Here is a 24,996-nt window from a genome sequence, read left to right as displayed (position 1 = left end):
AACACTTCTGGTCCTAAGCATTTCAGATAAGGGATACTCAACCTGTATTAGGTTTTTTTCAGGTATTAACATACATATGATTTAATGAGAACCTTCCTGAAGAGAGTTTTAACTATATTTCTACACATCAATTATCTCTTAAATGTACTGTACATATTTTTTCCTAACAATGTCTATATTTGGTGTATCCATACAACCAAGAGCTCTTTGTAAGAATCCCTCCCAGCCATATTTATAGTAACAGTAATCAAAGATACTGGATTATGGATAAATAAACCAACAGAGAAGAGAAAAGAATTAGAAAGAATTAGAGATGAAAAAGAATAGCCAAATTCTTAACAAAATAAGTAAAAGAGAAATGGCTAGGTACAAAGACAGTTTATTTTCAGGGTTAAGTGTTTAATGTAATCATACAGAATCTTTGCATTGAAGAGGAGGAAGGGACTTTCCATGTTATGTTGTCTAGACTTGAATAAAGAAATGTTGTATAGAAATACTGAAAGGTATTTCAGTCTTTGCTTAAATGCTCCCAGAGGTAGCAGGCTCATTTCCTTGCAAGCAGTCTATTCCATCCCATTGTAAACATGAGGAATAAAAATTAACAATTTAGGAGCATAATGCTTTCAAATGGCCTATAACTGTATATTATGTGACACTAATACAGTTGCTCAACATACAGTTAGTAGTTGCTCAATAAAATTTATTTCCAAGCTTTTCCAGCATACAGTAAAATTGTTTTCTACCCTTTTCTGTTATCAACAGTTTTTGTACTATTCTCAGCTGAGACTATAGTATTAAAAAACAATTTTTTTTTTGAGACAGGGTCTCATTTTGTTGCCCAGGCTGGAGTACAGTAGCACAATGACAGCTCACTGCAGCCTTGACCTGCTGGGCTCAAGCGATCTTCCCACCTCAGCCTCCCAAGTAGCTGGGAGTACAGGCATGCACCACCATGCCTGGCTAATTTTTAATTTTTTTGGAGAGATGGGGTCTCCCTATGATGCCCAGGCTGGTAAAAAAAAATTTGAGAGAAGTTTTTTCACAATCTTTCACATGAGCAATATTAAAATAATTTTTCTGAGAATTAGAAAGGAGGTAGAGTGTGTTTTCCACAATAGATAATTTTTTTATTATGGGTGGGTGGAACTATCTTTAAACTAATATGAATATGAACAAGTCTAACCTTGCTAGGACAAGAGGTAATGAGATAAACTTTGTAAAATAGGTATTTTAAAAACCAACTATAGACTTATACACAATGAACCCTTAGTTTTATGACTTTCTCCTTTAAGGCTGCCCTTGGTCTCCATTTTAATATCTTTTCTACAATATAGCATGACAGACTTACAATACTAGGTAGCTATTAAAAAGCATGCTATAGGAGTAAATTTGTTCATATAACAAACATTTATTAAGTATCAAATGTTATTATGCTAAATTGTAGGCGTAAAAAGGTGAATACAACACACTGCCCTCTTTCAGGCAGGAAGACATCCATGAGAACAAATATTAGGAAATAATATTGATTCTGATCCATGTTCTGACTAGGTATAGTTTTAGCACAGAGAGAATGATGGGGTATGGGGACAATAGGTCAGGGAGGTCTCAGCAAGAGTGATGATACTTGCATTGGACCATGAGGGAGTTTGCCAGTTGGAAGGCATTTATTCCACTTTGATAAAGTCTAACCGAGCTCACTCTTATAGGGCTTACTCTTATTAAGTGTTTACTATGTGCCAGATATTGTCTTAATGCTTTTCATGTAATAATGAATTTATTCTCACAAGAATCCCATGAGGTCAACGATGTCATTCTCATCACTTCACAGATGAAACTAATGCACAGAAAGGCTAAGAAATTCCCGACATCACACAGCTAATTAACTGGTAGAGCTAGACTTTGAATCAGGTCATTCTATTGCTAAAGCCCATGCCCTTAACCACTCAGCTGTGCTGCTTCTCAGTATTGATTGTGGTAATATACAAAGAGATGGCTGGAGTAATCTTAGTCAAACATTACTCGGGATTGTGAAAAGTTGGAAAGAACCCAGTTGTAAAACAAGGACGTTGGTTACTAAATTATGATATATCTATATAGTAGAACATTCTCTAGCCGTTAAAAATGTTCCAGGAGAATAATCAGTGATGGGAAAAGATGTTCTGCTCATTGATCTTTTTTAAAAACTAGCTACTAAAAATCAGTATGGTTTAATCTAAAGTGTGTGTGTGTGTGTGTGTGTGTGTGTGTGTCCGTAAAGAAAAGACTGGAAGGATTTATTTATCCGACAAATATTTATTAGGCACCTACCAAGGGGCAGGCCAAATCCTGAGGATACAACTGTGATCAAAACAGTCTACCCTGTTAGAGCATATAGTATCAGAAGAAGGACAAATGAGTGGTAGACAAGGCAATTATAAGAGTGTGATTAGTGCAACAAGGGAAGAAGCACAGTGTGCTATGGGAGTACCTGAGATGGACATCTCTCCTGGACTGAGAGTCACAGAAAGCTTACTAGAGGAAAGTATGCTTAAACTGAGACCTTAATAATAGGCAAGAGTTAACTAAGCTAATGGCACAACAGGGCAGAACAATTAGAAAAAAAAATCAGTTATAATTCTGACCAAATGCTGTCCTTTTACTCAAAATTATAATTGTATAGTTTCACAAATTTGTTTTATTTCACAAGCCTTATATTCCATAGTTAGGAGGCTAATTAAATAATATAAAATAGGCTTTTTCTTTTCTTTTCTTTTTTTGAGACACCATCTTACTCTGTTGCCCAGGCTGGAGTGCAGTGGTGTGATAATGGCCCACTGCAGCGTCGACCTCCCTGAGCTCAGGTGATCCTCACACCTAAGCCTCCCCAGTAGCTGGGACTACAGGCATGCACCACCACACCCAGCTAATATTTTGTATATTTTTGTAGAGACAGAGTTTCACCATGTTGCCCAGGATGGTCTCAAACTCCTGGGCTCAAGCCATCTGCCCGCCTCAGCCTCCCAAATTGTTGGGATTACAGGCATAAGCCACCACACCTGGCCTAAATAGGCTTTATTCTAAGGTGATGCTAAATTGAGTATGAAGTGCTAATTGTCACAATGTAACATTATATTAAGCGTTTTTCACACTTATACCAAATTATATATAAAGTTTTACATGAAAGACATCAGAATTTTTATTTCTTTTGTAATATCCATAGTAGAGCTATTACAATGCCCAGCATATACTGGGTACTTAATAAATGTTGGTTCATTTCTGGGCCTAAAGTGAGAAGTTTCCAAATTTGTTTGCTTTCTGATGATTTGGAAAATAATGTCTTTGACAGAGAAATGCCATAATTTGAGCTAAACTACCTCTTTATTTAAAAAAATGATAGTCCTACACCTGTGACTTTAAAACTAGCTCATTTTGGGCAAAGGACATGAACAGATACTTCTCAAAAGGTATATAAATGGCCAAGAAACATGAAGAAATGATCAGCATCACTAATCATCAGAGAAATGCAAATCAAAACCACAGTGAGATACCATCTCACACCAATCAGAATGGCTATTATTAAACAGTCAGAAAATAACAGCTGCTTGGTGAGGCTGCAGAGAAAAGGGGGCACTTGCACACTATTGGTGGGAATGTAAATTAGTCCAGCCACTGTGGAAAGCAGTCTGGAAATTTCTCAAAGAAATTAAAACAGAGCTACCATTTGTCCCAGCCATCCCATTACTGGATGTATACTCCAAGGAGAATAAATAATCCTGCCAAAAAGATAAATGTACACATATGTTCATCACTGCACTATTCACAATAGCAAAGACATGGAATCAACCCAGGTGCCCATCAGTAGTAGATTGATAAAGAAAATGTGGTACGTATACACTGTGGAATACTACATAGCCATAAAAAATGAAATCATGTCCTTTGCAGCAGTGTGGGTGGAGCTGGAGGCCATTATCCTAAGAGAATTAATGCAGGAAAAGAAAACCAAAAACCACATGTTCTCACTTATAAGTGGGAGCTCAACATTGGGCACACATGGACATAAATATGGGAATAATAGACACTGCTGACTACTAGAACAGCTAGTGAGGGGAGGGTGGGTTGAAAACCTACCTGTTGGGTACTACACTCACTACCTAAGTAACAGGATCTGTACCCCAAACCTCAGCATCACGTAATATTCCCATACAACAAACTTGCACATGTACCCCCATGTCTAAAATAAATGTTGACATTTTTTTAAATGGCTCATTTTAATGTATGATCATTAATTTTAGGTTATCTATAAAGAGGATAATACGATAGGGTAACTACACAACATAGATAATAAAAGATATAGAATGGCACACCTGTTGACAACCAGCATGCCCACTACCTTTTTGAGCCTAAATCACCTTGGCGTAGAAGCAGGACTGGACGGGAAAGCTTTTATATCCACCTGTAGGCGGAGTTAGGTGCCTATTCTCAATGTTCTCCTAGGATACTATGTATACCTCTATCATAACATTTATTAACTATCCAAAATAGGAGCAACATGTTCTCAAACTTCTCCTCCAGTGGAGATTGAACCTTAAAAGGGTAGGGGCTGTGTCTTGAGGCTCAGCTCAGTGTCTGGTGTATAACAGGCCCTCATTATACGGTTGTTAAATGAGTCAAAGTAGATACTAATGTCATTCCTTTGCCTAGAGGAATAAGTGATCAGGATTATATGAAATCTGTATTTATGTAATGTAGATGTATCAAAGTCTTAGGTTCCTCAAATCCAAGAGAAAGAAAATCTATAATTTTTTAAAGACAGCCTTGAAATATCCCACTGCCTTCTTGACCTAAAGTTGAAATGCATATATTAATTGAAACACATATTGATACAGTTCTATTAAGTGTTCTAGTAATGCATTAATTATATACCATTCTATCTTTCCTTCTGTTCAGGACTTGTGCCATTCTCATTGTGATGAGTCTGTCATCCAGAAGAAGATTACAACTATTATCAACTGCTTTATTAATTCCAGTATTCCACCAGCTTTACAAATTGACATTCCAGTAGAGCAAGCCCAGAAGATTATTGAACACCGGAAGGAGTTAGGACCATATGTATTTAGAGAGGCACAGGTAAGAGATCAGGGCATGTGGCTAAGCATATTTTAAAATAGATTGACAATCCTTTTAAAGATAGATATCCTTTTGGGCCAGGCGGGGTGGCTCACGCCTGTAATCCCAGCACTTTGGGAGGCTGAAGCAGGCAGATTGTTTGAGCTCAGGAGTTTGAGACCAGCCTGGGCAACATAGCGAAACCCCGTCTCTTAAAAAAAAAAAAAAAAAAAAAAAAACCTAAAAAAAAGTAAATAAAAATTAAAAAGATAGATATCCTTTTAAAGCTTGTACGTTATTCATATTTGACAAGGTTCCAGTCCTCCCAATACTGGGACTTATTCTATTTAATTTAAATAATCTTTGCATATGTGACTGAAATATAAAAAGCTAGTAACTTAAATGCAGTTTTTTTCGTGATCATATACAGTAAATAAAATTAAATATTACCTTTTGGCTTTCCATGGTTACCATTTTTGTTTTTAACTTGTTAACCTCCAGCTAATTCCTCCTTTCTTTTCCACTATTCGTATTTCCTTTTAAAATATCTGCTACCACAAAAATGTGTAAAATATGTGTGTCCCAAGATTTGTGTATTTTTAAAGATTGGAATATTCACATAGCTCATAAAATAAGTGAGAGGAGATTTAAGTACTCTACCAACATAAAGTATACAAACTCATGAAAGGAAAATTGTGCCTGTTAACCTGCTCAAGTTACTTCTTTTTAAGATAAATAATAGAAAACAGTGACTTGGTGAACATAATTTATTTGCATTTTAAAAAGCCTTTTAGTGATGTTGTTCCTAAAAAATGATTAAGAAAAATAAATTATAATAGAGGTAATAGGGAAGGCCATGTCATGAATGAAGTGATATGAAACAGAGATTTAGGGTATTATTGCCCTTGAGCATGGAAAAAGGCGATTATTCTTAGATTCATTTGAGAGCCAGCTGTGTTCTAAGTCCTCTAAGGAACTAAAAGTGGACTCACAATCCAAATTATGCATTAAAATAGGCAGAAATATAGAGGAATGATTGAGGACGTGCTATAGAGAAACATGGTGTCAGAATGGTAATATCTGTTAATGAAACGATCTTAGCGATAGCTTAACCTAGCCTGGGTTTCCTAGTAACCAGGCCAGGACTTACCCATCGATACCAAAGGCCTTGAGTCTGACAGTAAATGTCTGGAGCTGCCGATACCGTTCAGTTCTGGTATACTCTTCAGGGATTGTAACCAAAGAATTTTATTGGAGTCTTCTAGCCTATGACTTCTACCTGATTTTCTAAAAGGGAGTCCTAGATATATCTTAAATATGGACGTTAGAGCATCTGAAAATAAATAATCTTTATTTAGGGGCCGCATCACACTGAATCTGTTGTTATTCCTGTTTTCCCAAGGAAGTTTAGAGAATGGCATTGCCTCCTACCCCAGGATACAAGCCACAGATCTGGTTGGCCATCTCCATGTCTTCCCTCTATTTCATTTCCTTACCTCTGTATCTAATCTGTTCCTAAAACTTACCTAGTTGTCTCCTCGTTATCTGTCATTCTATCCACACCTCCACTCAACTACCTCACTTTAGATCTGCAACATGACTCATAATGTATTACAGAAACTCCCGGCCTCTGGGTTCTCTCCAAACCATCCAACTCAGGGCAGACAGAGCAATCCTTTTTTAATGTATATCTGATCATGTCACTTCTCTGCTTAAAGTATTTCAATTCTGGCCCAGCACACTGGCTCACACCTGTAAGTAATCCCAGCACTTTGGGAGGCCAAGGCAGGAGGATTGCTTGAGGCCAGGAGTTCAAGACCAGCCTGGGCAATATAGTGAGATCCTGTCTCTACAAATAATAATTTTAAAACTATTTCAGATACTTCCCACTGCCCTCAGAATGAAGTCCATACTCCTAGATATCTCTCTAGCTACATCTTTTATCACTCCCTGCCATCTCTGCCCTAGTCTAATTGAAATAATTGTAGTCTCATAAGTGGCCCTTACTGCTTTCTCTCCTGAGCTTTTTGCAGTATCATCTTCTCTCCCTTGTTTTTACCTCTGTCGTAACACTTATCACACTAAATTGAAAGTAATTGTTCTCACGTCTGACTTTCCCATTAGATTGTAACCTCTTTGAGGGCAGGGAATGGTTCTTATTTATCTTTGCAGTCCAAATGCCAGGCATAGAGAAGGCATTTTTTGGACACATAAATGAATGATGTGAGAAGAAATATATCATGACAGAAAGGAGTAAGATCAAATTGGATATGAGAGCAAAGTTGAGCAGAAGGGCTGAATAGTAAATTTAAAACTGCTGACAGTTTTAGCATTGTATCAGTGTAGCCTCTGTCTATCCCTCACTCCCACTCCCAATAGCCTGAAAGTTTGCATCACTCAGCCAAATTTTCACTGGCCCCTTTTGCTCATACTAAAGCCATTATTTATCTACTGGCAGTGAGTAAAGTAGCTCTATATTTATTAAAACATGTTCTTATCCACAATTTGGTTATCTTTTAAGATTAGAGAGGTACAGGGTAATTTTAATTAACAATATATATTAACCTACAATCTCAATTGCAACTTCTAACAATAGAGTAGTTTTATGCCTTCTATTGAAAAATTGTGTCTTAATTGGGTGACTTTTACTTAGAAAGCCTTCTAAATGGAAATATATATATTCAAGAACTGGGACTGACTCAGGTTTTGGAAAGATAACTGAGAAGTATGATTAATAGAGGAGGAGGAGTATTTAAGCTTCAGTTCATAATAAAAACTGCCATGATCCCTTAACATTGGAACAGGGGATTACTTAATTAAATGTATGGCAGGTAAATGTAAATGAAAATGTCTTAAAAGCCTGCGTTTCATCAAATAAAGTATCTCTAGATTTTACATTTACACTCCCAAGAGGCTATAGAATTCAATAACAAAACTGTATTTTAAAAGGAGTGAATAATTTTAGTATTACTAATAGCATTCATGTATGGAAAAGAGGAGTAATGAAATATGCCATTTCAGGTCTCTGTTGATCACTGCAACATTTACTTTTTAAAGATTCCTCTTTTCCCCTATGAGTTGGCTTGGAGCCTAATGGGATGGTTCATTTTTTTCCAGGGTATTAGGTAAAGGCCATTCCTAGCAATAAGATGTTGGACTTGATCTTATGTGGCAAGTCCTACCTTCTTGGAAGTAATGTATGCCTCTGGAACTAATGGAAAAACTTGGCATGAGAATTAGAGCAACTATTCTTATCTCTATAAATATCACAATTAATCACTTAAAGTGTCCTTATAGAAAGCATTTGTCCAGGATACCGTTCTGCTTTTTAAATGTTACTTTTCTTGCTCTCACATAAAAGTAAGAGATTATATCAATTAAAATTTACTCAAGATTTATTCTTAGCTTTGTTTTATTCTGCAGCTTTGTTTAAGAGCTTTTCCAGAGGCAAAATGGTATTTCCTTTCTCTAAAAGAAAGAAAAGAGGGAGGAGGGAGTTTCCTTGATGAACTGGATATTTGGAATACTTGCATAAAACAGCAGAGTGTATGGCAGATCAACTAGTATATGTTTTAAAAGAAAACATAAATTTCTTATTTTAAAAGACCTAATGGATTCTTTATTAATACAATCAATTGGTTAGGGAGACATAAAGAATAAAGTGACTTTTAAGTGTATTTAATGTATTTTTTTTTAAAAGAAAGACTTCTCATTGGTAATAAAAACCATTGATGATAAGCATGTGCTGAGCAAAACTATACCAAGATGTCTGGAGACAATAAGTTGGAGCAAACATGGTATATATTAAAGATATAATAGTTAATCTGTTATTATGGTGAATAGAGTTTAAAGTGGTACCTTTGTATAAAATTGTAATCTTAGACTTTTTTTTATACAGATGACAATTTTTGGGGTTCTGTTTAAATTCTGGCCTCAGTTCTGTGAGTTTAGGAAGAATTTAACAGATGAAAATATTATGAGTGTTTTAGAGAGAAGACAAGAATATAATAAGCAGAAAAAAAAATTGGCAGTCCTAGAAGACGAAAAATCTGGAAAGGTGAGACAAGACTCATTTTGGGTTTTATCAGACTTTTAAAAGTTATGTGATATGTGTGAATTAGAGAATAATTTTGTCTGGAGATATATAGAGAGAAGTTATGGAATACAGATATTAGTGGATTTTAAGCCTTCAGTCAGAAGCTTCAGACTTTTGGAATTCCTCTAAATTCATTTCAAATGTCATCTCTTCTAAGTGAAGACTTCCTTGACTCTCTGTGGCAACGCAAGCAGCTTGCATCCGCTGCAATAACGTTCCTCCACCTTGTAGAACATGCTTTATATAGTCCTGTGATTAAGTTTTTACATCTGTCATCTTCATTGGACTAAGATCCTCAATGATAGTATCCGCCTTATCCATGTTTTATAAGTCCTTACACTAGTGTCCAGCACATGCTTAATTATTAATATTGTTTATTGAATAAATCAGGAAATGAATGAACAAATAGTATGTACTGGCAGGGGCAACATTTTCAATATGAAAATTACAGAATGGGCCAGACACGGTGCCTCACGCCTGTAATCCCAGCACTTTGGGAGGCCGAGACGGGCGGATTGCCTGAGCTCAGGAGTTCGCAGCCAGCCTGGGCAACACAGTGAAACCCTGTCTCTACTAAAATACAAAAAAAAAAAAAAAAAATTAGCCGGGCGTGGCAGCGTGCGCCTGTAGTCCCAGCTTCTTGGGAGGCTGAGGCAGGAGAATTGCTTGAACTCTGGAGGAAGAGGTTGCAGTGAGCCAAGATTATGCCACTACACTCTGGCCTGGGTGACAGAGTGATATTCCGTCTAAAAAAAAAGAAAAATTACAGAATGATACATTGTGAAATGTGTAAACAAGTCACAAATTGGCCAGCCTCCCTATTTGTCTACTATCTGTCCGTTCATTCATTCATTCATTGGTCTCTTTCTCTCCTTATATTTATCTGTTTTAATTAAGAAGGGGTAATTGCTCCCAAATAACATGTTTCGTCTTATTTATAAGCTTATACCTATTTCATTTTTAAAAATAAATGTAAAAGACATGGAAAGACACAAAAGTAATATAATGAACACTCACATTTATTTATGCAGGCCAAAATAAACACTTTTAACATTTTGCCTTATTTTTCTTTCTCCCATTAGAAATAAAACATTGCAAATAGAGTAAGATCTAGTAACCTCAGCCCTGAGTTCTATAACCCTCCCTATATCTAGGAGCAGTCATTAAGTTTGGGATATATTTGTCCAGCTCTTTTTAAAGACAGTGGTTCAGTCGGGCGCAGTGGCTCACGCCTGTAATCCCAGCACTTTGGGAGGCCGAGGCGGCCGGATCACAAAGTCAGGAGATCGAGACCATCCTGGCTAACATGGTGAAACCCTGTCTCTACTAAAAATCCAAAAAATTAGCCGGGCGTGGTGGCAGGTGCCTGTAGCCCCAGCTACTTGGGAGGCTGAGGCAGGAGAATGGCGTGAACCCGGGAGGTGGAGCTTGCAGTGAGCCGAGATGGCGCCACTGCACTCCAGCCTGGGCAACAGAGCAAGACTCCGTCTCAAAAACAAACAAACAAACAAACAAACAAAAGACAGTGTTTCATGCATGTGGATGCATTCATAAACAATACAAAGTACTTTTTTAATGTTTTTTAACTTACATAAATGGTATCATATTGTATTAGTCTGTTCAGTCTGCCATAAAAAGCATGTTCATTCTTTTTATTTTTATTTTTTTTTATTTTATTTCTTGAGATGGAGTCTCGCTGTGTCACCCGGGCTGGAGTGCAGTGGTGCAGTCTCAGCTCATTGCAACCTCTGCTTCCCAGGTTCAAGTGATTCTTGTGCCTCAGCCTCCTGAGTAGCTGGGACTACAGGCACACGCCACCATGCCAGGCTAATTTTTGTATTTTTAGTAGAGACAGGGTTTCACCATGTTGGCCATGCTGGTCGCGAACTCTTGACCTCCAGTGCTCCGCCCACCTCAGCCTCCCAAAGTGCTTGGATTACAGGTTTGAGCCACGGCACCTGGCCATGTTCATTCTTTTTAATCAGCAAATACACTTCTAGAAATTTATTCTAAAGGAGAGAATCAGCTGGGTGTGGTAGCTCCCATCTGTAATCCCAGCACTTTGGCAAGCCAGGGAAGGAGGACTGCTTGAGCCCAGAGGTTGGAGACCAGCCTGGGCAACATAGCAAGACCTCATCTCTACAAATAATTTAAAAATAAATAAATAAATAAGAGAATCATAAACATACACAAAGATGTATATACACAGCATCACTTATAATAGTAAAAAGTTGAAAATGACCCAAATTTCTTTTTTTTTGATCATCTAATTATTTTAATGGCAATATACACTATCATCTGGATATAAAAAGTCAAGGACAAGTTCATCCTATGAAATGCTAGGCCTTGGGTCTTCTCAAATTTGTGCCACACTGGCAAAATATCTTGTCCTTTACAGAATATAGCATAACCCTAGCCAGCTACGCAGGAAATTGAGAAATAAAATACAGGATTTCCATTATTAAAGCAAGAGTGAACTGTGTTGTTGATAATATCAACAGGTTAATTAAGGATTATTAGTAATAAGAAAATAATAGGTACTTTTAAAATTCTGTCACCACTGCAAACAGATTTATCAGATGTTGGTTCAACAATATAGAATAATCTTAATATTACAAGTTTCTAATCTAATACCAATATATTATTACTATTATTTTATTAATACCATCTATGCATAGTGACTACATTTTAATGTCTTTTCTTTGGGGCTTTTTTTTTTGAGATGGAGTCTCACTCTGTCGCCCAGGCTAGACTGCCATGGCGTGATCTTGGCTCACTGCAACTTCCACCTCCCATGATCAAGCGATTCTTCTGCCTCAACCTCCTGAGTAGCTGGGATTAAAGGTGCATGCCACTACGCCTGGCTAATTTTTGTATTTTTTGTAGAGGTGGGGTTTCACCATGTTGGCCAGGTATCTCAAACTCTTGACCTCAAGTAATCCGCCCACCTTGGCCTCCCAAAGTGCTGGGATTACAGGTGTGAGCCACTGTGCCAGGCCTTTAAGACTTTTTTTTAATGCATAGGGTTTTATTTTTGTTTTACATAATTATATCCATTTTTTTTTTGTTTTGACAGAGTCTTGCTCTGTCATCCAGGCTGGAGTGCAGTGGCATGATCTCAGCTCACTGCAACCTCTGCCTCTCAGGTTCAAGCAATTCTCCTGCCTCAGACTCCCAAGTAGCTGAGATTACAGGCACCTGTTGCCACACCTGGCTAATTTTTGTATTTTTAGTAGAGATGGGGTTTCACCATGTTGGCCAGGCTGGTCTCGAACTCCTGACCTTATGATCCACCCACCTTGGCCTCCCAAAGTGCTGTGATTACAGGCATGAGCCACTGCACCCGGCCTTATATCCATTTGTTATATGCAGTTTTAATCTTTTTTTTCTCATTACTATTGTATCATAAGCATTGTCTACATTAAACATTCTTTGTGAACATAGCATTTTATGACTAGAAAATGTTCCATGGAAGGGTTATGGCCATGGGTTATTTAACCAAACATTTAAATCTAAACATTTCTATCTCACTGTTGCTTATGCTGTTGTAATATTGGTCTTGTTGGATAAAATCACCCCTCCCCAACCCCAGCCCATCACCAAAGTTTTGGGTTACTTCATGAAACTGTACATTTAAATGTGTAATTGACTGCTGAAAGGGTATAACCATTTTAAGGTATTCAACACATTTACAAATTACTCTCTCATGCAAGTAGTAACCAGGCTGCATTCTGCTTAGCTTCAGAGATCAGACAAGATACAAATTATTCTATTAAAATGTGTATGCCAATTTAAAATGATCTGCAATCTAAATTGGCAGAAAATACCCATTTTGCTACAGTTTTGTTAATATGCATTTTTTTATTATACTTTAATTTCTAGGATACATGTGCGTAACGTGCGGGTTTGTTACATAGGTATACATGTGCCATGGTAGTTTGCTGCACCCATCAACCCATCATCTGGGTTTTTGGGTTTTTTTGTTTTTTGGTTTTTTTTTTGAGATGGAGTCTCACTCTGTCGCCTGGGCTGGAGTGCAGTGGCGCAATCTCGGCTCACTGCAACCTCTGCCTCCAGGGTTCAAGCGATTCTCCTGCCTCAGCCTCCCAAGTAGCTGGGATTACAGGCGCCCGCCACTACGCCCAGCTAATTTTTTGGATTTTTAGTAGAAACGGGGTTTCACCATGTTGGCCAGGCTGGTCTTGAACTCCTGAGCTAGTGATTTGCCCGCCTCAGTCTCCCAAAGTGCTGGGATTAAGGCATGAGCCACGGTGCCTGGCCACGTCATCTAGGTTTTAAGCCCCACATGCATTAGGTATTTGTCCTAATGCTCTCCCTCCCCTTGCCGCCACCCCCTGACAGGCCCTGGTGTGTGATGTTCCCCTCCCTGTGTCCATGTGTTCTCATTGTTCAACTCCCATTTATGAGTGAGAACATGTGGTGTTTGGTTTTCTGTTCCTGTGTTAGTTTGCTGAGAATGGTGGTTTCCAGCTTCATTCATGTCCCTGCAAAGGACATGAACTCATTGTTTTTTATACCTGTGTAGTATTCCGTGGTATATATGCACCACATTTTCTTTATCCAGTCTATCATTGATGGGCATTTGGGTTGGTTCCAAGTCTTTGCTATTGTGAATAGTGCTGCAATAAACATACCTGTGCATGTGTCTTTATAGTAGAATGATTTATAATCCTTTGGGTATATCCCCAGTAATGGGATTGCTGGGTCAAATGGTATTTCTGGTTTGAGATCCTTGAGGAATCACCATACTGTCTTCCACAATGGTTGAACTAATTTACACTTCCACCAACAGTGTAAAAGTGTTCCTATTTCTCCACATCCTCTCTAGCATCTGTTGTTTCCTGACTTTTTTTTTTGTTGTTTGAGATGGAGTCAAGCTCTGCCTCCCGAGTTCACACCATTCTCCTGCCTCAGCCTCCCGAGTAGCTGGGACTACAGTTGCCCACCACCACACCCAGCTAATTTTTTGTATTTTTAGTAGAGACAGGGTTTCACCATGTTAGCCTGGTCGGTCTCGATCTCCTGACCTGGTGATCCACCCTTCTCAGCCTCCCAAAGTGCTGGGATTACAGGCGTGAGCCACCACGCCCAGCTTATTTCCTGACTTTTTCATGATCACCATTCTAACTGGTGTGAGATGGTATCTTATTGTGGTTTTGATTTTTATTTCTCTAATGACCAGTGTTGATTAACTATTTTTCATATGTTTGTTGGCCACATAAATGTCTTCTTTTGAGAAGTGTCTGTTCATATCCTTTGCCCACTTTTTGATGGGATTGTTTGTTTTTTCCCTGTAAATTTGTTTAAGTTCCTTGTAGATTCTGGATATTAGACCTCTGTCAGATGGATAGATTGCATAAACTTTCTCCCAATCTGTAGGTTGTCTATTCCCTCTGATGGTAGTTTCTTTTGCTGTGCAGAAGCTCTTTAGCTTAATTAGACCCCATTTGTCGTTTTGGCTTTTGTTGCAGTTGCTTTTCGTGTTTTAGTCATGAAGTCTTTGCCCATGCCTATGTCCTGAATGGTATTGCCTAGGTTTTCTTCTAGGGTTTTTAATTGTTTTAGGTTTTATGTTTCACTCTTTAATCCATCTTGAGTTAATTTTTGTATAAGGTTTAAGGAAGGGGTCCAGTTTCAGTTTTCTGCATATGGCTAGCCAGTTTTCCCAACACCATTTATTAAATAGGGAATCCTTTCCCTATTGCTTGTTTTTGTCAGGTTTGTCGAAGATCAGATGGTTGTAGATGTATGATGTTATTTCTGAGGCCTCTGTTCTGTTCCATTGGTCTATATATCTGTTTTGGTAAGAGTACCATGCTGTTTTTATTATTGTAGCCATGTAGTATAGTTTGAAGTCAGGTAGTGTGATGCCTCCATCTTTGTTCTTTTTGCTTAGGATTGTCTTGGCTATGTGGGCTCTTTTTTGGTTCCATAGGAACCTTAAAGTAGTTTTTTCTAGCCCTGTGAAGAAAGTCAATGGTAGCTTGATGGGAATAGAATTGAATCTATAAATTACTTTGGGCAGTATGGCCATTTTCATGATATTGATTCTTCCTATCCCATGATACTGATTCTTCCTATCCATGAGCATGGAATGTTTTTCCATTTGTTTGTGTCCTCTCTTATTTCCTTGAGCAGTGGTTTGTAGTTCTCCTTGCAGATGTCCTTCAGGTCCCTTGTAAGTTGTATTCCTAGGTATTTTATTTTCTTTGTAGCAATTGTGAATGGGAGTTCACTCATGATTTGGCTCTCTGTTTGTCTATTATTGGTGTATAGGAATGCTTGTAATTTTTGTACATTGATTTTGTATTCTGAGACTTTGCTGAAGTTGCTTATCAGCTTAAGGAGTTTTTGGCTGAGACAATGGGGTTTTCTAAATATAGAATCACGTCATCTGCAAACAGAGACAATTTGACTTCCTCTCTTCCTTATTTGAATACCCTTTATTTCTTTCTCTTGCCTGATTGCCCTCGCCAGAACTTCCAATACTATGTTGAATAGGAATGGTGAGAGGGCATCCTTGTCTTGTGCTGGTTTTCAAAGGGAATCCTTTCAGTTTTGCGCATTCAGTATGATATTGGCTATGGGTTTTTCATAAATTGACCTTATTATTTTGAGATATTTCCATCAATACCTAGTTTATTGAGTGTTTTTAGCATAAAGAGGTGTTGAATTTTATCAAGGGCCTTTTCTGCATCTATTGAGATAGTCATGTGGTTTTTGTCATTGGTTCTGTTTATGTGGTGGATTATGTTTATTGATTTGCATATGTTGAACCAGCCTTGCATCCCAGGGATGAAGCCAACTTGATTGTGGTGGATAAGCTTTTTGATGTACTGCTGGATTCAGTTGGCAAATGTTTTATTGAGGATTTTTGCATTGATGTTCATCAGGGATATTGGCCTGAAATTTTCTTTTTTGTTGTGTCTCTGCCGGTTGTGGTATCAGGATGATGCTGACCTCATAAAATGAGTTAGGGAGGAGCCCCTCTTTTTCTATTGTTTGGAATAGTTTCAGAAGGAATGGTACCACCTCCTCTTTGTACCTCTGATAGAATTCGGCTGTGAATCCATCTGGTCCTAGGCTTTTTTTAGTCGGTAGGTGATTAATTACTGCCTCAATTTCAGAACTTGTTATTGGTCTATTCAGGGACTCGACTTCTTCCTGGTTTAGTCTTGGGAGGGTGTATGTGTCCATGAATTTATCCATTTCTTCTAGATTTTCTAGTTTATTTGCATAGAGGTATATATAGTATTATCTGATGGTAGTTTGTATTTCTGTGGGATTCGTGCTGATATCCCCTTTATCATTTTTAATTGCATCTATTTGATTCTTCTCTCTTTTCTTCTTTATTAGTCTGGGTAGTGGTCCATTTTGTTAATCTTTTCAAAAAACCAGCTCCTGGATTTTTTGAAGGGTTTTTCATGTCTGTATCTCCTTTAGTTTTGCTCTGATCTTAGTTATTTCTTATTTTCTGCTAGCTTTTGAATTTGTTTGTTCTTTCTTCTCTAGTTCTTTTAATTGTGATGTTAGGGTATCAATTTTAGATCTTTCCCATTTTCTGATGTGGGAATTTAGTGCTGTAAATTTCCCTCTTAACACTGCTTTAGCTGTGTCCCTGAGATTCTGGTACATTGTGTCTTTGTTCTCATTGGTTTCAAAGAACTTATTTATTTCTGCCTTAATTTTGTTATTTACCCAATAGTCATTCAGAAGCAGGTTGTTCAGTTTCCATATAGTTGTGCAGTTTCAAATGAGTTTCTTAATCCTGAGTTCTAATTTGATTGCACTGTGGTCCAAGAGACTGTTCGTTATGATTTCTGTTATTTTGCATTTGCTGAGGAGTGTTTTACTTCCAATTATGTTGTTGATTTTAGAATAAGTGCTACCTGATGCTGAGAAGAATGTATATTCTGTTGATTTGGGGTGGAGAGTTCTGTAGATGTCTATTAGGTCCACTTGGTCCAGAGCAGAGTTCAATCCTGAATATCTTTGTTAATTTTCTGTCTCATTGATCTGTCTAATATTGACAGGGGGTTGTTAAAGTCTCCCAGTATTATTCTATGGGAGTCTAAGTCTCTTCGTAGGTCTCTAAGAACTTGCTTTATGAATCTCCTGTATTGGGTGCACATATATTTAGGATATTTGGATAGTTAGCTCTTCTTGTTGCATTGATCCCTTTAACATTATGTAATGCCCTTCTTTGTCTTTTTTGATCTTTGTTGGTTGAAAGTCTGTTTTATCAGAGACTAGAATTGCAACCCCTGCTTTTTTTTTGCTTTCCATTTGCTTGGTAAATATTCCTCCATTTGTTTATTTTGAGCCTATGCATATGAGATGGGTCTCCGGGATACAGCACACCGATGGGTCTTGACTCTTTATCCAATTTGCCAGTTTGTGTCTTTTAATTGGGGCATTTAGCCTATTTACATAAGGTTAATATTGTTATGTGTGAATTTGATCCTGTCATCATGATGCTAGCTGATTATTTTGCACATTACTTGATGCAGTTTCTTCATAGTGTCATTGGTCTTTCCATTTTGGTATGTTTTTGCAGTGGCTGTTACCAGTTTTTCCTTTCCATATTTAGTGCTTCCTTCAGGAGCTCTTGTAAGGCAAGCCTGGTGGTGACACAATCCCTCAGCATTTGCTTGTGTGTAAAGGATTATTTCTCCTTCACTTATGAAGCTCAGTTTGGTTGGATATGAAATTCTGAGTTGAAATTCTTTTCTTTAAGGTTGTTGAATATTGGCCCCCACTCTCTCCTGGCTTACCCTATGGGGTTTCTGCCGAGAGATCCGCTGTCAGTCTGATGGGCTTCCCTTTATAGGTAACCTGACCTATAAAGGGTTGTCTCTGGCTGCCGCTAATATTTTTTCCTTCATTACAACCTTGGAGAATCTGATGATTATGTATCTTGGGGTTGCTCTTCTCGAGGAGTATCTTAGTGGCATTCTCTGTATTTCCTGAATTTGAATGTTGGCCTGTCTTGCTAGGTTGGGGAAGTTCTCCTGGATAATATCCTGAAGTGTGTTTTCCAGCTTGGTTCTATTCTCCCCATCACTTTCAGGTACACCAACCAATTGTAGGTTTGGTCTTTTCACATAGTCCCATATTTCTTGGAGGCTTTGTTCATTCCTTTTCATTCTTTTTCTCTAATCTTGTCTTCACGAGTTTTCATTAAGTTGATCTTCAATCTCTGATATCCTTTCTTCCGCTTGATCAGTCTAGCTATTGATATTGGTGTATGCTTCATGAAGTTCTTGTGCTGTGTTTTTCAGCTCCATTAGGTCATTCATGTTCTTGTTTAAACTGGTATTCTAGTTAGCAGTTCCTGTAACCTTTTGTCAATGTTCTTAGCTTCCTTGCATTGGGTTAGAAGATCCTCCTTTAGCTCAGAAGAGTTTGTTATTACCCACCTTCTGAAGCCTATTTCTGTCAATTCGTCAAACTCATTCTTCATCCAGTTTTGTGCGCTTGCTGTAGAGGAGCTGCAATCCTTTGGAGGAGAAGAGGCATTCTGGTTTTTGGAATTTTCAGCCTTTTTGTGCTGGTTTTTCCTCATCTTCATGGATTTATCTACTTTTCATCTTTGATGCTGATGGCCTTTTGATGGAGTTTTTCTGTGGGTGCCCTTTTTGTTGATGTGACGTTATTGCTTTCTGTTTGTTAGTTTTACTTCAACAGTCAGGCCCCTTTTCTGCAGGTCTGCTGGAGTTTGCTGGAGGTCCACTCCAGACCCTGTTTGCCTGGGTTATCACCGGCAGAGGCTGCAGAACAGCAAAGATTGCTGCCTGCTCCTTCTTCTGGAAGCTTTGTCCCAGAGGGGCACTCGCCTGATGCCACTTGGATCTCTCCTGTGTGAAGTGTCTGTCGACCCCTGCTGGGAGGTGTCTGCAGTCAGGAAGCACTGGGGTCAGGGACCCACTTGAGAAGGCAGTCTGTCGCTTAGCAGAGCTCAAGAACTGTGCTGGGAGATCTTTTGCTCTCTTCAGAGCTGGCAGGCAGGAATGTTTAAGTCTGCTGAAGCTGTGCCCACAGCCACCCCGTTCCCCAGGTGCTCTGTCCCAGGGAGTTGGGAGTTTGATCTATAAGCCCCTGACTGGGGCTGCTGGCTTTCTTTCAGAGATGCCCTGCCCAGTGAGGAGGAATATAGAGAGGCAGTCTGGCCACAGCTGCTTTGCTGCACTGTGGTGAGTTCCACACCATTCAAACTTCCCAGAGGTTTACTTAACACTGTGAGGGGAGAACTGCCTACTCAAGTCTCAGTAATGGCAGACGCCCCTCCCCCTACCAAGCTCGAGTGTCCCAGGTTGACTTCAGACTTTTGTGCTGGCAGTGAGAATTTCAAGCCAGTGGATCTTAGCTTGCTGGGCTACTTGGAGATGGGACCCACTGAGTGAGACCACTTGGCTCCATGGCTTCAGCCCCCTTTCCAGGGGAGTGAATGGTTCTGTCTCGCTGGGGTTCCAGGCTCCACTGGGGTACAAAAAAAAAAAAAAAAAAAACAACTCCCGGAGTTAGCTCGGTGTCTGCCCAAACAGCTGCCCAGTTTTGTGCTTGAAACCCAGGGCACTGGTGGCATAGGCACCGAGGGAATCTCCTAGCCTGCAGGTTGTGAAGACTGTGGGAAAAGCATAGTATCTGGGTTGGAGTGCATCATTCCTCACAGCACAGTCCCTCATGGCTTCCCTTGGCTAGGGGAGGGAGTTCCCCGACCCCTTGCACTTCCTGCGTGAGGCAACACCCCACCCTGCTTCTGCGCATGCTCTGTGGGCTGTACTCACTGTCTAACCGGTCCCAATGAGATGAACAAGTACCTCAGGAGGAAATGCAGAAATCACCCTCCTTCTGTGTTGGTCTTGCTGGGAGCTGCAGACGGGAGCTCTTCCTATTCAGCCATCTTGCCAGATGAGGTACCTATAATAGTCAAATTCATAGAAACAGAAAGAATAGAGGTTGCCAGGGGCTGGGGATAGAAGGCAGTAAGGAGTTATTATTTAATGGGAACAGAGCTTCTGTTTTGGATAATGAAGTTCTAGAAATGAAAAGTAGTTGGTATGGACTACATGTTTGTGTTCCTCAGAATTCATACGTTGAAACTCTCATTTTATCATTTTTAAAGACTAATTTGAAAGGCATGAAATGTTCTTATTTTCATGGCTTTAATTAGTAGGGATATTGAAAAAATTGTCCGTTTCTGTTAAGCATAGCATTTCCTCTTTGGGGAAGTTTCTGTTGTGTCTCTTCTTTACTCATCTGTTGGCTTATTTGTTTTTCTTAAAGATTTGTGTTAATTGAAATACAATTATACATGGTTCTTTTTTGTTATAATTACTTCAAATGTGTTTTCCTCTTAAGTTTGGGTACTTTTTTTTCTTTTTTTAAGGAAATTTAATTAATTTTTTATTTGTATAGATTTAGGAGTACAAGTGCAGTTGTGTTACATGGGTATGTTGTGTGTGGTAAAGTCTGGGCTTTGAAGTATACTCATCACCCAAATAGTGTATGTTGTACCCAACAGGTTGTATTTCATCGTTCACTTGCCTCCCACCCTCCCAACTTTTGGAGTCACCAGTGTCTGTTACTCTACTCTATATGTCTGTGTGTACCCATCATTTAGCTCCCACTTATAAATGAGAACATGTGGTTTTTGACTTTCTGTTGCTGAGTAAGAAAATGACCTAAATTTCTAATGAGTGTTGTTAATTAAATTCTATGATACATCCTTTTTCTAAAATATTATCTGTTGAAAGTGATGATAACATTTATTCATTTTATCATTCAGCAAACCTTTTAGTGCATAAGATCATTCATCCACTGAAAATGGTGATGTAATTTATTAATTTCATCATTCAACAAATATTTGAGTGCATACTATGTGGCAGACACTGTTCTACAGCAGATAAACAATGGTAAAAAATACAAAGGCCCAGCATACATTCCAGCTTTATATTTATTCACATTTTCACAACATATTCTACATGAAAAGGCAGATTTAAAAAGAGCAAACATAGTTAGATTGTATTTGTATAAAATTTATATAATAAAATATAAAGATTAAAATTGTGAATCTATGCATTTTCCCTAGTGAGAAATATGGATGGATGTTCATGAAAATGTTTATAGTGGTTTTTCTTGGATTCCAGAATTTGGGAATGATTTTTACATTCAACTTAATCATTTCTCTCATTTATTTTAAAGTATTTTTATATTAGTATGAAATAAGATTAAAGATCAAAGCAGGAGACTCTGTCACATTAGTGATATTGACTTGATGAAACCTCAAGTGCAGCACTCACTATGAAATATTATGTCATATGATGTTATAACTCCTTAGCCATAAGTTTATATTAACATAGCATTATCTTTTCTGGGTAATAATTTAATTTAATATAATTACAGGATGGAATCAAACAATATGCAAATACTTCAGTGCCTGCTATCAAAACCGCTTTACTCAGTGATTCCTTCCTAGGCCTCCAACCATATGGCCGACAAGTAAGCATGCAAGATGGTGCAGACCTCATTTCCCCGCTAGAGCATTGGATAGTGGAATGCAGTAACTCAGTCATTGTACGGTACTAGAAATGTGTTTGTTTGAAAATAAGCCTACAATTATAATAGTAGGAGAGATTGAAGGGAGTTTCTTTGAGCCTTCATTAAAATTTCAGCCAATCCCAGATAGTTTAATAAAGAAAAATAACTTCTTGAGATACATGAGGAAGACTTAAATTGCAGAAGTTGAAGTGATCATCTTGTTGGAAAAGAAAATAAGACAGATACAGTATAATAGAACAAGATGGAATATATATAGGATGTTGTATTCTTGGGTTAAAAAATGACAGAAGAATGTCAAATGCTTAGTCTCAAATTTTTAATTTTTTGAAGTAGTCATAAAATTAACCATACATGACCATCCACCAATACATTATGGTTTCTGTGTTTACATGTACATTTATAACTAGTACATTACTGTTACTTCCCTGAAATGTCATATGTTTAACTTATGTCTATTTTTGATGACTTGTATTGAAAGCATTTGTATCTTAGGGTAATACTAACTCAAGAAACAATCTTTTTGGCATTTAGGAATGTCAAATAAGTTCAGTTACCCAGCTAAGATAACTGGCTAACTATGAAGCTATTATTGAGAGAAGAGAAATATCCAATTTTATGGAACTGTATACTGAAAGAGATATCTAAAAGCATATGATACCTAGCAAATAATACCATTCATTAGCAAATGACTAGCATTAAATTTTAGAAACACAGTGTGAAGGGGGGAAATGTCCAGTTAGAGATATCAGGGTCCAGTTAGAGATATCAGGCTGCTTCTTTTTTTTTTTTTTCTTTTTTTGAGACAGGGTCTTGCTCTGTCACCCAGGCTGGAGTGCAGTGGTACAATAACTCTTTGCAGGTTAAAGGGTGCAAGGGCTCTTTGCAGCCTCAACTTCCTAGGCTCAAGGAATCCTCCCACTTCAGCCTCCCAAGTAGCTGGGACTACAGGTGCACACCACCATGCCTGGCTAATTTTTTGTATTTTTTATAGAGATGAAGTTTCGCCATGTTGCCCAGGCTGGTCTCAAACTCCTGGGCTTGCGCAATCCTCCCACCTTAGCCTTCCAAAGTGCTAGGATTACAGGTGTGAGGTAACAGGCTTCTAATCTTTTTTTTATCACAGGTCAGTATTATCTTGAAACCTGGATATAATCACATAATTTCCTTTGAGCCTCTTACCTTATCGGTTAAAAAGAGAGAGAGAGAAAGGGATGATGATGATGATGATGGTGGTGGTGATGATGATGCTATCTTGTCATATTCAAGATTTTTGTAGGAAACTAAAAAACTTTTAGAAACCCATAAATATAAATGTAGCTTATAATGATTTCTGTTTAAAGTATACATGTTGAATTACTTTAGCAATTTGTAAAGTAAAAATACACTGACATTTTGTAAATGTAGATGCCCTATACAGTCGTTCCTCAGTGTCCACAGTGGGGTGGTTCCAAGACTGCCTGCAGATACCAAAATCTGAAGATGCTCAAGTCCCTGATATAAAACAACATGGTATTTGCATATAACCTATCCACATCCTCCCATATACTTCGAATCATCTCTAGATTACATATATTACCTAAGTATTATACTATAGCATAAGTAAATGCTATGTAAATAGTTATACTGTATATTTTATTTGTATTATTTTTTGTTGATTTTTAAAAATATTTTTGATCTGCAATTGGGTTGAATCTGCAGATGCAGAACCTGTGGATGTGAAGGGCTAACTGTATATGCATTTGTTTTAGATAGATTTTGCACATTGAAGAATTATAATGAATCCAAATGCAAAGTTACTCTCCCCCTAAAACTTGATTTACAGTCAAATTGAATATATAAAGATCTTTCCTAAGCACTAAATTTACAATCAAATTGAATATATAAAGATGACTGAATAGCTGTCAATATATCTGTAAAGCTTTTGTTGACATTGATTCACTGAGAAACAGAATATCACCACCCTCACGTTCCCACCTCCTCCCTGCAAACCAGGGAATTTAAACATTTTGTCAAGGCTATGGAAGAAAATACACTTACTTTATCATAAATATTTTTATGAAAATGGACTAAGGTAGGTTGATAATAATTTGTGGTACCCAGTTAAAAGGTGACCTGGGTACATTCAGTTGGTAAAAATTCATATCATTATAAACTTGTGATGAGCACTTTTCTTTATGTGTGTTATACTTTAATAAAAATTTAAATGAAGAGGCTGATAGACGACATCTTATCTTCAGTTTATTTCCTAAAGCAAACATTTCAGAATTAACTTTGAAAATTGCTTTTTTTAGCCAACCTGGTGCTACTCAAAGTATATAGAAGCCTTAGAACAGGAGAGAATTCTTCTTAAGATCCAAGAAGAACTAGAAAAAAAGTTGTTTGCAGGTAATTTTTGCCTTTTGCCTACAAGTTTACTTTTTTATCTTTTATCACAGATTAATTTTAGAAGACTTTGCCAATATTTACTTTACTGTTTTTCTTATCTCTTTTATTTTCGTGCAGGCTTGCAACCTCTCACAAATTTTAAGGCTAGCTCTTCAACTATGTCTTTGAAAAAGAATATGTCTGCCCACAGCAGCCAGAGTGAGTTCCCAGTGTAGTCTATCTTCAGTTCTTTCTTTCTTTTTGTTGGAGTTTTGCCTCTCACCTGGCCATTCAGAATGTACAGGGAGGAAGGGGTGAGGACCGACCCCTCCACCCTATTCTGCCCCCCAACTTAGGAGAATTTCTCCGTGTGTGTGAGTCCTGCTTCTCTCTGTCTCTGTTCCTCTCCTCTGCTAAGGAGGAAAGACTAAATATATACATAAAACTTCATGTCTTTTCCAGAGTGACAGCATTCTTGTGAGTGTTTACATCCTGCTGCTGATAGGTTCAAGGTATGTCATGGTCTGAATGTTGGTTGGTCCCACACATGTCCTCGTAATACACTCATTCATGTACATGCACGCATGCACACACACAGCATACCACACATATAACATGTCCCACTAATAAATTGATGGCGAGGAAAGCCTTGCCTCCCTTTTGAATGGCACAGTCTCCTAAGAAGTAAGGCCTCTGGAGAGTGATCATGTATTGCTTTTATTTACTCCTTGTATGTTTTCTTCTGCAAAGAACATGTATGGAAGAATGGGCTATAGCTCAGTTTTCCCAAGATTTTCTAAGCTGGAAATATTAGAAGGAACTTAAAATTAAAAAAAAAAAGAACTAAAAATTGAGGGCCCTTCTCTCAC

The 24,996-nt window shown here is 38.0% G+C and overlaps 1 protein-coding gene across 17 annotated transcripts in view; it reads left to right on the top strand.

The window, feature by feature from the left end:
* RGS22 (regulator of G protein signaling 22) overlaps window positions 1-24,996 on the top strand; it is a 164,498-nt gene that overhangs the window by 129,787 nt on the left and 9,715 nt on the right. For 14 of the 17 annotated variants that reach the window (XR_008667633.2, XM_055348123.2, XM_055348117.2 and 11 more), the window contains 6 exons: window positions 4,927-5,106; window positions 8,984-9,142; window positions 21,608-21,703; window positions 24,055-24,148; window positions 24,266-24,346; window positions 24,590-24,639. Coding sequence is in view for 16 of the 17 variants with exons in the window: in XM_055348123.2 (XP_055204098.2) it covers window positions 4,927-5,106; window positions 8,984-9,142; window positions 21,608-21,703; window positions 24,055-24,148; window positions 24,266-24,346; window positions 24,590-24,594 (615 nt within the window). In the remaining variant the exon portion in view is untranslated. The remainder of the gene's footprint in view (window positions 1-4,926; window positions 5,107-8,983; window positions 9,143-21,607; window positions 21,704-24,054; window positions 24,149-24,265; window positions 24,347-24,589; window positions 24,640-24,996) is intronic. The other 3 variants (XM_055348122.2, XM_055348114.2, XM_031014063.3) reach the window with 2 other exon arrangements.

The sequence above is a fragment of the Gorilla gorilla genome, chromosome 7 (genome assembly GCF_029281585.2).
Source record: "Gorilla gorilla gorilla isolate KB3781 chromosome 7, NHGRI_mGorGor1-v2.1_pri, whole genome shotgun sequence".
Classification (NCBI taxonomy): Eukaryota; Metazoa; Chordata; class Mammalia; order Primates; family Hominidae; genus Gorilla; species Gorilla gorilla.
This window is presented reverse-complemented; position numbering and strand designations above follow the sequence as displayed.